Source organism: Crotalus tigris, unplaced genomic scaffold, assembly GCF_016545835.1.
Source record: "Crotalus tigris isolate CLP2741 ecotype Arizona unplaced genomic scaffold, ASM1654583v1 scf7180000017568.12009008, whole genome shotgun sequence".
In the NCBI taxonomy this organism is placed as follows: Eukaryota; Metazoa; Chordata; class Lepidosauria; order Squamata; family Viperidae; genus Crotalus; species Crotalus tigris.
The window spans coordinates 1,092,971-1,111,376 of NW_024096478.1; the positions used below are offsets into that span (position 1 = coordinate 1,092,971).

Sequence of the window (18,406 nt, forward strand, 5' to 3'; positions counted from 1 at the left end):
TTACTTACTCATTAATGATCAAATCTGGAGCAAAACATAGTAGACTTCCATTAGACTGTTTATATGATCTCCATCCTAGAGCAAAAGCCATCAGAAACATCCACGAATACTGCAGTAGAGTCATCTGGTCATCTAGATGCAAGTTTCTGAAGCCTGTTTGAAAATAAATGTGGATCATCTGGACATTATAATTGAAATACTGCTTACCCAAAGTACTGTTTTCATATTCATAATAGTTTCTTGAGAAATTATTTTGTTTAAAAAATTGTTTAAAAACCAAGAGTGGGGAACCTGCAATCCTTTGCCTAATCTCAAACATCCACTGAACAGTCAATGAGTGACTTTAGCCTTTTAAATAAGAGCAATTATTCCTCTGATTTCTTGGGAGAAAGAAGGAAAGAAAGAAGAGTGATCTTGTGTATGGTTAATATGAGGTTCCCAAAGATTACCTTCAAGGTAATGATAACTATGCCAAAACCAAATGAAGTCACCCCTCACCCCCCCCCTTCAACTCATATCACTTACCTCAGGAGTGTCAAACTGCTGGCCCACGGGCCGTGCCCACCCCATTGCCGGCAATGGCAAAACCGGCCCGATACATTGCGCGACATCATGTGACGTCATGAGTTTGACATGCCTGACTTACCTGGTATTGCCTTTGCCCATTTCACTGCAGCAACAACTTGTCTTCCACCTAACATATTGAGTGTTGACATTATACGCCAAGTTGTGTCTGGTATTGTGCTGTCATAGCCTGAAAACATCACTTCTGGCTCAATGACTTCCAGCAGGGAAACTAGGGTAGGAGTCAGCTGTGGCAGTGAGGCAGGGACTATAGCTTTGTTTGTGGGATTTTCAGCAGTATCCCTTCCTGCAGGCACGCTGGATTGTTGAATTCCTTTTATTTTCTTTTTTGTCTTTCGTGCTAGAATGTTATTAGAAAAGAAAATTAAGAAAAGCAAAAACATAAAAAATGTTTTGTTTCAACACCACAGACATTCAATTGACTTATTACTTTTATTTGTATGAACAAAAGATGAAACCATCAATTATATTTGAAAAGAAACACTGCATAGGGAGAATTAATGAAGCAAGAAACAAATAAAAATATTTTGTGTCTAGCCGTTTCAATAAGCTCTTCTAATGATAAATAATTATGACACAAAACGTAAAAGACAGTATATATGCTGTAGAACTGGGCATCTTTTATTAAAGAATAAAAATTTGAAACATAGAGAATACAAAACTGAAGACTGACTTCTGTACAGTTGGACCAAAGCTGAAAATTTTCCTCGTCAATTCATAATACTTTACTTAAACCATGGATAAAATGTGCTAGATGTACTGCTTAAATTATTGCCTCACAAATAGTGGTCTGTAATTTGCAAAGTAATTATTTCACCAGCATGACTTTTCAATTTTTATGTACTTAATCCTAAAAACAGAATATTAATGCACAAAACAAGCATCTCTCACTAGATAAATAGATAGGAAGACAGAGATCCAACTTTCTATTTATGGTGGTGAGGTAAATTATATCACAGGAATCACACTGGTATGCACATTTCCCTGATCTAATTATTTCCTCTATCTGGTATATGCCAAGCAACAAATATAAAAAGCAATGTAGTTCCTATTGTTATTCATTGTAACAGGACCTGTTATTTATTTTGTAATGCCAAGAGTTCAAAGTACAAAAGGTCCAACCAATCACCATCACCTATTAGTTACATGCCACTGATTCAGGTTCAGCTTTTTCTCTGCATGAAAATACGACTACCATCTCAACCTCTCTCTTCAGTAATATTTTGAATTTCTTACAAATATGTTCCAATAATCTCTTTGATGGCTTACATCCACTTTATTCAAGGTCAATGTTGTCTTCTTCCCTCAGATTTGACAATTGCATTTTTTCCTACTTTATCATTTGGTTATGGTGCACATTCAAGGCACACAAATTTCTTCTTGCAGAGAAGTCTTTATTTGGTCCAGGGCTGCCTGACAGAGTTTTCTTATAATCCATGGTATTCTTACTATCCAAATACAGATCCTTAATTTGAAAGTATCTCATTCTTTCTTTATTCTTTTTCAGGGTCCACTTTCACAACTGTAAATTACTACTGGAAAGATGATTCTTTAATTATTCTCATCTCTCAGAATATTTTCCTTTCATGATCTCGCCTAAATTTGTCATTGCCTTCCTTTTAAGATTAATTTCTTTGCTTTCCAGCTTGCTGTTCTTTTATTCTTGAGGACAAGAAAATTAAAGCTAGTACCTACCTTCTCTTCTTTGCTGTAGACCACATTGTCACACAGTATGATATTTTCTGTTATTTAATGTTTAATATTACTGCGATTTTTCACTTTTCAACAAGTTGTTCTAGTCTTATTACTTTCAGCTAACAAAATACTGTCTGCATATCCCCATTCTTACTGTTTTTTTTTTTAAACCAGCAGTTCCCTGCTCCCTCTGGCAATTACTTCTAATCCCTTTCTTGTAATTTTTTTCTCTGTGTAAGTTAAATAAATATGAGGAAAATATGCATGCTTGTTTCACTCCCACCCTTAATTTGAACCATTTCTCCAAATTTAAGTACTTATAGTAGCTTCTTGTTTTCTGTAAATACTCACCAAAAAATATAAGTGCATTCTGTCACACTTATTAGTCTTAAAACATTCTATATTCTGCCTTCATTGACATAGTTAATGGTCTTGCTGTAGTAAATAATGCTCTATTATCCATGTTAAGTTAGCCAAGGCAGTGCTATGTTTTCTGAAACCTGCCAGTTCATTTATTATTTATCAAATGTCTACATTGTCCATCTCACCTAAGTGGGCGGTTTATAATTTAGCATTTCTTTCTTCACATCCGGTTCTATTATTTAAGATTTTACAAGTTTCCTTATGTGAGGAATTTGTATAATGGTGCAGTAATTTGTAAATTTCTTAACATCTCCCTTCTTTGGTATAGCTGTACACATTGAATTTTCCTACACAGGCCACACTGACTTGTTCCTTACTCAATATTTTTATCTTAATTTTTTGTGATTTTTTTTCTTTATATTTCTGTATTTTATATTTTGATAAACTAATAAAAATTTGAAATTGATTTTTCTGATCCTCTTTCTTATTTATTTTTTGACATTCTTGATAGATATTAGTGTTTCTTATTTGACAGTGGAAATCTACATTCAATCACCATATATTTTGTTGCACTAGGCTTTTGTTTTCTGTTCTACTTTGATTATGAAAACAGCTTGTTGTTTGATCTTTTCTGCTCTGAAACTTTGGATTCCTCCCCCATCCTTCATATTTTTAAGGCATACTCTGTGTGTGTGTGACAGAGAGAGAGGGGGGAGGGAAGGAGAGGGAGAGATTGATTCATCTATTGGTTAAGCTACGGAAGTAGAAAACTGACTGGCTGACCTTGGGCCAGTCACTCTGTCTCAACAATGGTTAATGCTTGGTTGATCCAAAAAAGTTGTCCTACATTTGCAGAAAAAAATGCTAGGAAGAACAAAAGTACTGATTTTTTATTCTTGTAGTGTATATTCTCCATGGAGTATCCTGCTGACACATCTACTATACTGTATTTAATTAACAAGTTTAATCCTTACATCTGACATCAACAATTCATGGTCTGCTCCAAAATTGGAAGAGGTTTTGCTAACTGGATTGCATTTTTCCATCATCTGTTTCCTATTATGTAGTCCAATATTGAGTCCAATATTGTCCATGCAGTGACAACGTAGTGCATAATCTACATAATCTAAGGGAATGTGTATAGTATATAGTTTATGTAATCCGAGGCAAATGTGTATAGTGTATAGTCTATGTAATCTGAGGCAAACATTGGTAATAAACAAAAAATATTTTTAATAAAATTCTATTATCCCCTACATCATTGCATCTACTCAGCCTATTCCTTCCTTTGATCCCCCTCCTTCTGCCATTCCAAACACCCATATTAGAAGTAAAACAATTCCCTGATGTTGCCTGATATATCTCTTATAATTTGCCATAACATTTTCAATATCTTCTTCTGTAGTAAATACATATATTTTCCTGTCCCACAGCATTATTTTGTCTGATAATAACTGTGGCAGAATGTTGGTAAAAAGGGTATAAGAAATGACAACTACCAACATTTATCACTTAAGGAATTAATCAGATAGATGTGTGAGTGGCCTTGGGCATATATTGTATTTTTGTTTCAAAGTTTTGTTTATTGTTTACCTGATGTTAGCCACTCAGAGACACATCTGCAAATTGGGCAACCTTGTAAACTGACTGAAAGACTGATTAAATAAAGCACAATATGACGGTAGGCAGGAAATGTGCAAATGTAACTTCTGCTCTTTAGCAAGTCACTAAAGGGTGTATGACCATGAGAAAAAATGCATGTTTGCTGAGTTAGAGAAAATCTATGATGAAGTGATTAGGTTTGCATTATGGGTACAGAGTATATAGTTATATGGGTTGAAGGTTGGTTATTCAATATGGTAAGACAGAAATATAGTAAGAATCAATAGGAATGCCTAGTAACTGGTCCAACACTGAGCAGTCATCCAGATCATAGGTATCCTGATGATGCTTTTCACGAGGCAACTGGACTTTCTTGTTTTTCTTTGAAGACATTTTGCTTCTCATCCAAGAAGCTTCTTCAGCTTTGACTGGATGGTGGGGAATGGAAGGATTTATACTCCTGCAGACAGCTGTTCATTTGCATTCTTTTAGCGAGTCATTAATGTTACCTGGAGGCTTATCTCTGTCTTCAGGCTCACCTGAGTAGTGCAAATGGGTGTGGAGCCTTCTTGGAACTGCTGAAAGGACAGTGTTGTAGACTGGAGATAGATGATGTTGGATCCCTCCCCCTCTGTTGAGAGAGGGCTGTTCAATTTTGACATAGATGGCCTCTTTGACCTCTCTTTCAAACCAGCGGTCCTCTCTGTCTAAAATGTAGACCTTGCTGTTTTCGAAAGAGTGGCCTTTGTCTTTTAAATGCAGATGGACTACTGACTCTTGTCCTGATGGGTCTGTTCTCCTATGTTGTGCCATACGTTTATGAAGTTGTTGTTTTGTTTCCCAATGTACAGATCTGCACATGGCTCACTGCATTGTACTGCATATATCATGTTGCTCAGTTTGTGTCTGGGTGTTTTATCCTTGGGGTGGATAAAACACCCAGCCACAAACTGAGCAATGTGGTATATGCAATACAATGCAATAGAAATAAAGATGGCTTGCAAGGTCAGGAAATTACTAGCAATACCTACTATTTTCAGATGAAATCTAGACTACAATTTTCCATTATATTTCAAATATGAAATATATAATTGCTGCATAGTTCTTTTCAGAATAAAATTACTGCATAACTAAAAACACACATTAGTTTTGGAAACCCAATCATGCCTTTAGCTATGATCTAATAAATTTAGTGAATTTGCCTTTCAATATTCATATCATAGGACTAGATTCTAAATTTCATTCTAATATCCCATTCACTCTAAATGCTTACTCACTCGTGAGCTTTATTTTGTTCTATGCAGCTTGCTCTTAACACAGTTAAGTATAAAGAATACAGGCCAAGACCATGAAAAGTTATTTTATGTCTTTCCTGAAAGACCAGTATTTCAGAAAAAATGAGTTTATTTTGCTATTTTAAGTTTGAAAGCATTGTGTTAAATAATTAAAAGGTTAAATGACATAGAATTCATAGTTTCATATATACTAAAATAAAAGAATTTAGCAGAATATGCAGAATTAACAAAGAACGTACATGCTCCTTCCTCCTTCCTTAATGTTTATGTAAGTTTATTTACACCCTGATTTTCTGCTGAGATAAAACTTGAGGTAGCTAATAATTTTTTAAAAACACAATTCAAAATATAAAATTTCATTAATATCATTCTTGTCCAATATTTAAAAAGATGAGGAAAGTGTTTTCACAAATTATCTAAATGCTGGCACAATAGGCATTAAATGGATTCCTGAGAGACTGCACTGTATGGCTTGGAATCGATACAGGAGAAGGCCATTTCCTAGACACAGAAGAAAAGTCTCAGGCAGCAGGGTCCTCTTTTAAAAGGACCTTTTCTGCAGTTGGTAATGAGATAGCATACTGAGTTTAGCACTACCTACAATTTCTAGACCCATGAAGAGTATACTGAATGTTCCAAATGGGCAGGCATAGATCACCATCTCTAGATCTGATTAAATCAGGAAAAGTTCCTGCTGACTCATCAAATGTGACTGTGCAAAAGTGTACCACCCCAGAGTTCTTAACTGGGTTTTAATGAAGAATTAGGTAAAAATCAAGGAATATTCCCAGATTATCTTTTGGGGGAATAAACTCTATCCAAAATAGGCTGAACCTTCATACCTCATTCCAGTTTCTTATTTAGCAAAAGTACCATCTTATTTAGATTTCAGTTTGTTCTCTCCCATTATCAAACATAAGCAGTGTTCAGAGGTGTTGATTGCTATTTTAGAGCTAGTTGGAAAAATGTGATATTGCTAGCATACTGATAGTACCCAATTCCAAAAACTCTGAATGACACTATGATAAAGCTGAAGTTTCTTAAAACTCTTCCTCACGTCTGCTTTCCTCCTATTCTTCAATCAGGACAAAAGCATGTGGCTATGAAAAGCACTACCCCATAACCTATTTTAATTGGATCTTGGCCATTCAGTGTAATATGGGGAAGTTTCAGAGAAGCGATTGGCTGAATTCCTGCCATCCTCTCCATTCATATCTGTATAAACACCCAGAGAAAATGGGTGAAACACCCAGAGAAACACCCAGTTGCACATTCAATAGGAATCTTGCTGCTCTAGAGCACCCATTCCATGCCAGGAATAGTTACGATCCTACTGCATCATTGTGTGGAGTTTTCTGCAGTGGAATAACTGGTAAAAAGAAGAGTGAATTGACAGTTAAATAGGCAACAGTGAGGAAATAAAGAACTGAACATGAGAAGGAGGGGGAGGAGGAAGTGGGGAGATTTTCCCAAGGTGAATCATATGTGCAAATACTGAATTTGAAACTGAGCCTTTCTGCAGATTCATTAGTGAGTTGGTAATTTAGAGATCACCAATACAGAAATAGTATGACTAAAAAAACATACATTTTTGTTAGTTTGTATAATGGTTAAGGTGCTTGCCTAAAAACCAGGAGACTAGTGATTTTACCATGTTTCCCTGAAAGTAAGGCCTACCCCGAAAGTACGCCCTAGCTTGATTTTTGGGGGGATGAGCCTAGTATAAGCCCTACCTCAAAAATAAGCCCTACTTTTGTGGCAAGGCACACACCTAAAAATCAAGCTAGGGTGTGGAAGGGTGGAGCTGCCCCACGTGCCTGCATCCCCTTACCTTGCAGCCAGATCTCTCCTCGCCGGCCCACTTTTTCTGTGGCATCTTCTGCAGCCAGGCCTGCATTTTTCAGTCACAGGCCTTTCTGGAAGGCCTCTGCAGCTGAGAACTGAGCTATGGTACTTGGTTGCAGAGGCCTTCTGGAAAGGCCTTGACTGCAAAATGCAGGCTGGAATGTAGCTGCAGAATGAAGCTGCTCTTTTGGCCACAGAAGAAGTGGACTGGCTGGGCGGGGCTATCGGTGCCGGAGATGAGTCTGAGATACCCCCCGAAAATAAGACCCGGTGCCTCTTTTGGAGGCAAAAAAAAAAAAAAAAAAGACCTAGTGTTATTTTCGGGGGAACACGGTAGTTCTGTCTTAGGGAGAAGAACCAGTTGGTGACCTTAGACCAGTCACTCTTTCAGTCCAGCCCACCTTATAGGGTTGTTGTGGAGAAAATAAGCAGAGAAGAGAGTATTATGCGTTATTTTATATGTTCACTGCCTTGAATTATTGATAAAATAATAAAGGTGGGAAAAAAATCTAATAAATAAAAATATTTCTTGCCAACCTCTCCATATAAGAAAAAAAGGAAAGGGTGAAAAAAATTAAAATTAAATTCATCATAATTTTACCTCCCAATCTATACAGCTTGCTTAGCATATTTATATAAAAGAAACAAGTATATGCTAAAACATCTCCTATTTTTCCACAATCCGCTGAACCTATTGAATTGAGCCCTAAGCCTATTTAAATGAAATTCCCAAATTTAAACTTCTAGAAGAAGCAACACTGTGAGGATGTTTTATCTACCAAGTAACACATTTGTTTGCTTATTCAATCAGCATATGCCATTCCATGCGTGGAGGCTGAGAGGTTTTTAATTTTAGTATCAGGACATTAAAAACGAAAATTAATTAATAAAATCATAAACAATGAGTCCAATGTACCACCATTCAGAGTAGCATGATCTTGCTTGTCCCAAGCCATATTTCTGGCTCCCCAAAAGCATAGTAAGGAAGAATGAATAGGATACCCAAAGAGGTAAACTGTTCCAAACGAGTGAAGTCATCATTGAGAACATTTGAGCTTGAAGATGACATTCCCTCAATAGACTTTCTTTTCCAAATGTTATTTGATAGGCAGATTTCACTTGTACACTTCTGATTGTAATTTAAATTGTACCCAGAGCTAATTGATAGCAGTGCAGGCTATATTAGTGGTATCATGTAGGTGAATCTTAGTGCACTTATTATCTACCTAGATGGCTCCATGTTGCACCAACTGAAGGTTTCAACAACTTCCTCATTTTGATCACACTGCAACAGCCCAGCTGACAAAGATATGAATAATTGTTAAAAAAAAAAAGAATCCACGAAAGGTCACAGCTAGTGCAGAAGATGCAATTGTGCAAAGTGCATGACCACAGCTTCCACTTCCCACTGTGGCTACAACTATGAAGAGGAGCCTCAAGTTGCAGCTCAGATCGGTTTGGGAAGAACCAATCCATTCAGAGTAAAGTCCAAAGTCCAAAAGACTCCGTATCCTAATTCAGCCAAAGCTCCTCAACAGGAGTCACCAATGTGGGCATCAATCCAACACTAGCCTTGAAATCTAATTGAAAGGGATCCAAATAATTTCTTTCATCCATAACTGTAACTATAGTCTAAGGCATTTTTTCAACAACTTTCTCAAAAAGCTTATAGACCAGTCAATGATAATCTAGATCTGTTATCTGCAGTTCTCTTTTACAGCAAACCCAAACTGAAACACGTTAAAACAACCACCCATTAATCTATCTATCATCCCCACATAAAAGTAGCTGTTGTTTCTGTAATTCAATTAATAATAACAAAGAGGCTGTTTTGTACGATTTTACTCTTAAGCTGAATTTGGGGTCTTTCAATTAGGTTTCGTTGAATTAAGCTATTTCTTAAATCACTAAATAATGTCTGAAGCTCATAGCTGGTGCACATCCTTAACACATAAGCAATTTAAATACACAGAAAATCAGGCTACAATTGTTTAGCCTAGAAAGAGAACTCAGTACGCAATATGAAAGACGAAAGGTTTAGATTATGAATGCAAAAAAAAATGTCCAATTCTATTAAGAATGTAGACATATGACTAATATAAGTAGTAATAAATATACATTCTAAACATTCGATCACTGCAGTCATTAGTTTAAGTACCTTCATGTATTATTCCTACAAACAGTTGTTAAATCTGAACAGGGGCTAAAGACTCACAAAACTGTACCTACGCTTGACAAATATGCAGTATCCTAAAGTTCAACATATGATGCATGAATGTCTGAACTATGAAAACCCAAGACATATAAATTATGTAAGTGGACTTTGGTGAAGAATTCATGAACAGCAACAGATACGACTAAAGCAATGTACACAGCACGTACCTGGTTTAAAAATTCAAGTAGAAAGGAAAGAGAACAATACCTACAATCCTACTCCTATCTGAACAGTAACAAAAGAAAGTATTAGAATTTACCTTCAAGGTTCATCCCAGCTTGAAGACATTTCCGGTAGCGACAAGCAGGGCAATTCTTTCTCCGAATTTTATCAATAATACAATCATTTCTTCCAGCACAGAGATAATTGTGCTGTCCTGTATTTAATAAGAACAGAAATTATAATTAGAAATAAATATAAATGCTCTCAAATGAGAAAAAGAAAGAAGATGCAGCATGCATATTATCCATCCAAACGATACATTCATAAATTCCTTCAATCAAGCATTTAGAAATTCAATTGTGGTTTTTAAATGTTGTAATGATGTTGCTGAATGGGATCTAGTAGTAAAAATGATTCAATTTCAAGAGTAAAAATAAAAACAAAAAAAGCTAGGCATGCCACAGCAATTAAGATTTTTATTTCTTTATTAATTAATTTGTAATATGATAGCTTAGTGACAATATACTGAGAAGAAAACTTTTTAAGTACTGCAAGGGACACAAAACAGCCATAATCATGAATGATGATGTGATATTTTCATCACATATAAAAATAATATGTAAATATTAGGTAAAAGTAATCACATAAATATCTTATCACATAAGATATTTTCTTATGTTGAGAAATGCTGGTAGTTTTCAATTTATGACCAATCATGTAATAACAGTTCAAAGTTGTGACAGTCTCTGAAAAAGTAGTCTCATTACCCCTATCTCTATGGCCATGTGATTGCAACTCAGGCCTTTGGCAATCAGCACACAATTACAATCAGTTGTAGTGTCCTGTGGTCACATGTTCATGATTTGCAACCTGTTTTTGGCAATTTCTGGCAAAAATGTCCATTGGAAAAGCTGGATTCACTTAATGACCATGTAAAATTGGTTGTAACATTTGGTCCAACAAGTTATGATGGAAATTCCACTCCCAACTTTGGTTATAATTCGAGGACTACATGTACATATAGAACAATATTGGGCAATCTCTATAAGCCTTTATAAATAATAAAGAAATGAAATGAATGCTGCAGTTGTAAACTCCTTATATAAAGGAATTCTTTTTGGCTTTTCCTTTATTCAGTAATACAGTTAGCTGGGCCAGATCCAGAAGAGAGAAATACATGCACTCCAGTCTAGTAGATTTTCTGCTCCTGCTTAATTGTTTACTTGCAATGGTTTGAACAATATTGTACCTTCAATATGTGGGTTAGTTAAATATGTGTTGTTAAAGCAGCCCCTAAATTTCTAATTCTCTTTTCTTATATTTATTGTTAACAGATGTTTTACTAAAAGTTTTTGTTAGCATAGAAGAGAGAGAGAGGGAGAGTGACTGGTCTAAAGCAACCCAGTTGGCTTTCATGGCTAAGGCAGGACTTTAACTCATGGTCTCCCAATTTCTAGCCTGGTGTCTTAAACACTAGACTAAACTGGCTCTCCAGTTTGATAATGGTTTTATTGGAGGCTGGCAATTTAATTCTCTGAAGGATTCTTTAGGAGTGAAAATAAAGGAACTTGGGATGTTTTCATTACTTCTTACAAATTTGGGTTTTGATTTATTGCCACGAAAAATAATTGGTTAAATGAAAAATATTTCATGACTATGCATGTGCATACTCACCCATATATATGTAATTTCAATTGCTTTTCTAATAGTGTTATATTGCCTCTTCAATATACAGCATTATAATAAGAACAAAAGTGTATTTTTATAACTATGAAAAAATTCAATGTAAGATTTCTATCAGTATTTTTTTTCTCAAGAAAGGAATGATGCATTATGTGCATTTTTTTAGTTTACATAAAGCTGGAAATACCACAGTAAGCTTCTAACAAGTCCAGTTTGAGAAATCTAGTTTTGAAATGCCGTTTTAGGATATATTGATTTTACCACTTTAAAAGAGCAGGGAGGAAACTATTTGGGTTTTGGAATATATGAAATGGGCAAACTAAAACCTTTGGAATTTTTATGAAACCAGAGATTCAAGTATAAGCAAATCTTGGCAGCAAACTAAATCTAACTATAGCTTTTAAAGACCAGATTCTTTCCAAATTGAATTATGCAGCAGTATTAACCATGAGCAAAAATAAGAGAAAGCAATGAATGATAACAGATCTGTTTTTATCAGGGTCAGAATAACAGAGTTGGGAGGGACCTTGGAGGTCTTCTAGTCCAACCCCCTGCTCAAGAAGGAAGCCCCATATTATTTCAGACAAATCGTTGCCCAATCTCTTTTTAAAAACCTCCACTGTTAGAGCACCCACAACTTCTGGAGGCAAGTCATTCTACCCATTAATTGTTTTCCCTGTCAGGAAATTTCTTCTTAGTTCTAGGTTGGTTCTTTCCTTGATTAATTTCCATCCACTTAGACAGCAATAATGATTTCTTAAAAATAAAGGGGAGGGGGTTTTAGGGTATTAACTCTGAACATCACAGTGAAAACTGGTCGAGGATTAGGGAAAATTGACGGAGAAGGGGTACTGGAGATTCTATAATGTAAGAAACAAACCATTCTTTCCTGATTCAACTTAGAGCTGGATTAGAGGGCATAAGCCTGTTCAGCTGTTTCTTCAAGAACAAAAGAGGTTCCTAAACCTTAGGCCTCCGAAAATCTCTGGACAAAATACCACAAGCAAAGCATCATGATAGATTCATAATTTGGAGGTCCAAAACAGCAGCCAAACCTTCTCTAAATCTTCCATATATTGCTCCACCTTGCTTCAACACCACTCCACAGAACTGCCTTCTCTGCATGCACACACATGTCTAGAAGACTGTAGCATTCTGGGCACAAAACTATATTAGGTACTTTGCAGCCCTTCTACAGTCTTCTAGACTAGTAGCATTGTGCTACTAGTGTAGTTCTCCTGCATTGTTTCCTCTTTTGCTACTTTTTGTTTGAACTAGAATCTTTATCTTCTTTTATAATAACCTAGTAATTCCTCAAGAAAAAAACAGTTGTACTGAGATTATGGATGTGGAAGAAAAGGGGCGTTGTCTTACCTGAACGCCTTTTCTCAGCATGATGATGTAGAATTAATTACCTATACAATAAAATCCTAGTGACTCAGATTGTAACAATCATATTGCTTCCTACCTTCCACAGCTCTTTTGAAGAATACTTTGCAGCTGCCACATGTCAGGACACCATAATGACACCCAGAAGCCTCATCTGAGCAAACAAGGCAAAGCTTGGGAGGTGGTCCGGTAGTTGCTGAAGAGGTAGATGGTGAACTGCTCACATCAGATCTCACTCCAGGGCTAAAGAAATATTTCAAATAAAATTAAATTTGAAAAAGGAATCCATAGACAAAAAAGTTATAAGAATATTACCAAAATTTAATTTTCTTTTTTGTTCTTGGACCAAAAATCAGGTCAGAAACAAGTTTATAAAATAAATAGATTTTATTTCTATTTACTTCTGAATTAGAAATGAAATTTGCTAGGATTTTTATCTTAGCAAATACTGTTAGAATATCAGCTAGAATCTACCCAAGACAGCTTTAATCTTTTAAAAGCATTGTCTTGAGGTCATTAAGAACAAAAGAATGCTTTAAATGTACACATGATACTTTTAGAGAGATAAAACCACAATACTTTCTTGAGGAAGAAGCATTACATAATTACTGGCACAGCAACAACTGAAACGGAACTGGCTGTTGAAGGAAGTTAAAAATTCTGATGCAATCATTTCCATTAGATGAAAATTAACATCAAAGTTATACAGCAACCTGGATACTTATTTCCGAGACATTTGCTCTGAGTTAGAAACCAGAATCAATGACCTTCCAATTGACACTAAATTGCAGTGGCCAAAGTACCTCATCACTGATATAATAGCTTAGGCTTCTCAATGCTATAAAGCATATCTGGGGAGCCATATTTTCTATGTGTCTCAATCCACTTTAAATAATAACATGATTGAAGTTACTTTAAAATACGATGCTTTCACGTGATTTCAGCAAACTTTTAGGAAAACTATGTCAACTTAAGAATGATATCCATTCAAATAAGTAAATATAGAACAATATTTTTTAACCATACCTTTAATAATTTCCTAATTTTACATTATTGCAGTTAATGAACAGGGGAGAATGGAAAGGGTACCATTATTTTCTTATTTTATAAGTTACTTTGCACTTCCTTTTGAGATAGTAATTTTTTTTCTGAACTATAATTTCACAGGATAGTTACAGGACTATAGGCAGTCCTTGACACAATTGAGCCCCAAATTTCTTTTGTTAAGCGAGACATTTGTTAAGTGAGCCCCATTTATGACCTTTCTTTCACAGTTGTTAAAATTAATCACCACCATTGTTAAATAAGTAAAATGGCTATGAAGTGAAGCTGGCTTCCCCACTGAATTTGCTTGTCAGAAGGCAGCAAAAGATGACCACATGGCCCCGGGACACTGCAACCATCATGAGTCAATTGCCTAGCATCTGAATTTGATCATGTGACCATGGGGATGCTGCAACTATTGTAAGTGTGAAAAAAAGGTCATAAGTCACTTTTTTTCAGTGCTATACTAACTGTGAGTGGTCACTAAATGAATTGTTTTAAGTCAAGGACTACCCGTATAATATTTAAAACAGGGGTGTCAAAATGCCGGCCCGCGGGCCAAATGCGTCATGCCGAAACCGCGCCCACCCCATTGCCGACAATGGGAAAAAAGTCGTGATATGTCACGACACATCACATGATGTTGTGAATTTGACACCCCTGGTTTAAAGCAAAAAGAATGAGGGTTGGAGTGCCAGATCTAATCAATTACTATCAGTCATGAGAAAAGCAATCTAGTTAAAATTACAGGCAGAAATAAATATTTTGGATTTTTCAGAAACAATTAACAATTCTATGATTTTTCTTAATTATAAATTAAGCTGAAAAAACTGAATAATTATCTACTTTATTTGGGTTTGAATGCCAAAAATTAATTTTCCTTAATGGCTTATGCAACCCTTTCCTCTATCACATTAATCAGCAATATAAATTCTTTTCTACTGAAACCTTCATATCCCTACCTTATTACAGATCAAATACCTGTATATGAGCACTAGCTTCTATAGTTTATTATCACAAACAACGTCAATAAGGTTTACCTCAGCTCCCGAAAACAAGATTATTATGGCAGTTTACAAAATATAAAAAGTTTCCCATAAATACCTAGAACAGTGGTGGCGAACCTATGGCACGCGTGCCAGAGGCGGCACTCAGAGCCCTCTCTGTGGGCACACACGCCGTCGCCCCAGCCCCGCCTCCCCCTGCAGCCCTCTCCTCACCAGCAGCCGCCCCTGGGTGGAGAGTCGCCCGTGGGTGCGGTCCGCGCAGAGCAGCACAGCCAAGGACATGGCAGCCAGGCAGCAGGGACAAGACTCCGCCCTCGTGCCCTGTCGCATGCAGATGATGCTGCGGGGCATGGGTGAAGGGTGTGGCTGCCATTGCACTGCAGGGCCCCCTGGGCGATCTGATGTGGCGGGCCGTGGAGGTGGTAGGTGGCCCTGCAAGTGGCCAGGGGTGGAGGCAGGGCAGACGGGGTGGGGCGGTTTTGGGGCACATGGTGTCTAAAAGGTTCGCTAACACTGACCTAGAATATCCCAGGTTTATTTCTGACATCCTAAAGTTAACCAGGAAACATTATAGATAGTTTTTGGTTAACCACAGTAGCTGGGACTAGAATTTCTGTCACTAAACAATGCAGTTGCACAGTGCTATGTCACATGAGCACACTGCTTAGCCACTGTAATCCTAGCAGTCCCCATTGCTATTGTTAAGCAAGGACTTCCTCATGACTTCCTATGGGCTTTCTTTTTTTTTTATTAAAAGTTTTACAATTTTACAATAATATCCCTCTCCCACTACCTCCCTACCCTCCCAAAAACCCTCCCCCCCTCTTCCCAGAGCTGAATACAGGGTTAACTAGAACTAAAAATACAAAACATTTAAACTTAAGTAAACCTCAAACAAAAGTTACGTTAAAAAAAAAATCCAATATATATATATAATAAAAAAGTCCAATATATATATAATAAAAAATACTTATTGTCTTAAACTTTAAACTTTAAACATAAATTATTCAAAAGCTAAATAATATCTTTTAATATCATACTTATACTGTATAAAGTTTATCCATCTTTTCCACACCAAGAGGTATTTCTCTTGCGATTGATCTTTCAAATAAGCCGAAATTTTTGCCATTTCAGATAAATAAGAAACTTTAAAAAACCATTCCTCCAAAGTAGGCAAAAATTCCTGCTTCCAATATTATCCTATCAACATCTTTCTATGGGCTTTCAATAAGCAAAGTCAATGGGGATTTCAGGGCTTGGGGCGGCTGGTACTGGGAGGACATGCAAGCAGCTATCCCAGCATAATGCAAAGCTGCAGCTGCCCCTGCATAGCAGCATGGTATGCAGACCCAACCACCCCAAGCATAGCAGCACAGCGTGAAGACCCAGCCACACTGACATCACCAACCTATGCTCCATGGACTCTGTTGCCAGCAGACTCTTCTTGTTCTTTGCTGTCTTCTTGTTCCTGCTGCTGATGAGTTGTGCCCAGTCTGGCCCTTTGCAAGGCAGCTGCTGGCCATGTTAGGCCTTTTTCTGAAGTCTTGCAAGGAAACTAAAGAGTCATACCAGGTACACTACATCAGCTGTGGGAGCAAGAAGATGGTGAAGATCAGCAGGGGGCAATGGAGCATAGGTTGGAAGGGCCTGCACAGTGCAGGGTGCCAAAATGGCAGAAATGGGGAAGAAGGAAGGCGGACTGAAGTGGCCCTGCAGTTCTAAAGTGGTCTGCCAAGCACCTGACTTTTAATCAGGCGCTTGGGGCACTCCAACTGGGTGTAAATATCATTTATTTAGCACTGTTGTAACTTCAAATTGTAGCTGAATGAATAGATGTTAAGCAAGGATTTCCTGTAGTTTTTTGCAGCAGTCAATGTAACAGAGAAAGAGATGATGCAAAATTTAGCTATGTAGAAATACTTGAATTATAATCTGGTAACATGTAACATACATGATACCTTAAGGTTCAAAATGTTAGAGTAAGAGAAACTGGAGTACAGATATACGTACACATCAGATTTCAGGAAGACAATTGCAACACACCTAGAGAAACATTACTCAGGATCTCATGCACCAAAATTGTCAGATCAATCAGAGCATAGGAAATTAAGAGCTTTTCAGAAATAAGATACTGAAAGTGCAATCACAGGCCATTCCAATGAGAAGAAAAAATGGAGTGGGGCAACTGAGAAAATAGCTGGGGATGTATAGGGAGTTCTGACAGAATTAAAGAAACATTTAGAGGAAATGGAAGATGCGCTTACCAGCAAATAGCTAATACCTGCAAGGGAAAAAAAGTCAGAAAGGCTAAAACAGAACTTGTGTATGTGTTTTAATTACGTCTACAGTCAAAGGAACTGATAGGCCCACTATTTAGGAAGGTTAGTAAGATAATTATAGCTAACAAGGAGAAAGCACAGCTCTTTTTAGTCTTTTCCTCAAAGGGACCATGTGTTCAGACCAAAGTAGAATAAATAACAAAAGGAAAGAATAACGACCCAAGGTAAGTAAAAAGATGGTTAAGAATATTTAGCTGCCACAAACAATTTTAAGTTTAAAGACCAGATCAATATCTTATATGTAAGACTCCTGAAGGAGCTTGAGAATATCATTTTGGAGCCACTTTCTGTGCCTCCGAATAATCACTGAGGGCAGGCATAGCACCATAGTACTGGAAAAGAGTAGACGTTTTTCCTCTCTTTAGAAAGGCGAAAAAAGGGAATGTAGGTAACTAAGACTGGTCACTTTGATGTTGATTCTGGAACATGTTATTAAGCAGTTAACCTGTGAGCATTTAGAAAAGAATATACTGCTTGTCAGAAGCCAGTACGGGATTATCAAGCAAATACTTACAGGGTAATAACAAATTCAGAAGAAGCTTGACAAAATCAGCAACTCTAATTTCAAGAGGACAAATGCAAATTTGAGCAGGGGAAAACAAAAATCAAAGGCATGAATATTGAATGGAGGGTAATACTGAGCCAAAAGGATCTGGGTGTCTTGGTGGGTTACAAGCAAGCATGAGCCAACAGTGGGATAGAGATAGGAAAAAAAAAAGCAAATGCAATTCTAGACTGTAGCACTTAAAATAATGATCCAAAACCAAGTTGCTGAAACTAGTTGTACCTGTAGGCTTATTTAGAGACTGAAAACAAATTGGAAATTTGGACTGCCGTTCTCTAGCAGTCCCCTGTAAGCCACGATATGCACTCTAGAATAGTTGGAACAGTATATTAGATTCAATTTATCACATTTACTACTACAAATCTTGTTGTCGTGACTTTTACTGGGGTGAAATGGTGCACCACAGGGCAACACTTTTTGAACCAAGGTATCTTTTTGAACCAAGGTGTCCAAAATTCAGGACCCATGTCTCCCAAGATAATGACATCTGGGAAAATTGTGGCTGTTTCAGTGCTACTGGGTGCTGCTATGCTGATGTGGTCATGTGATCTTCATTTTCAGTGTTCATGACAGTTTCACAGTAGGTCTTGCAATCTTTTGCTCCCTCCCCCTTCCAG

General features: G+C 36.9%; 1 protein-coding gene across 1 annotated transcript in view; it reads right to left on the bottom strand.

Annotated features, from left to right (window-relative positions):
- NR3C1 (nuclear receptor subfamily 3 group C member 1) overlaps positions 1–18,406 on the bottom strand; it is a 65,641-nt gene that overhangs the window by 16,923 nt on the left and 30,312 nt on the right. Inside the window, exons 3-6 of the mRNA XM_039351490.1 lie at positions 12,914–13,077; positions 9,860–9,976; positions 647–925; positions 9–153 (exon numbers count right to left, since the gene is read on the bottom strand). Coding sequence (XP_039207424.1) covers positions 9–153; positions 647–925; positions 9,860–9,976; positions 12,914–13,077 — 705 coding nt within the window. The remainder of the gene's footprint in view (positions 1–8; positions 154–646; positions 926–9,859; positions 9,977–12,913; positions 13,078–18,406) is intronic.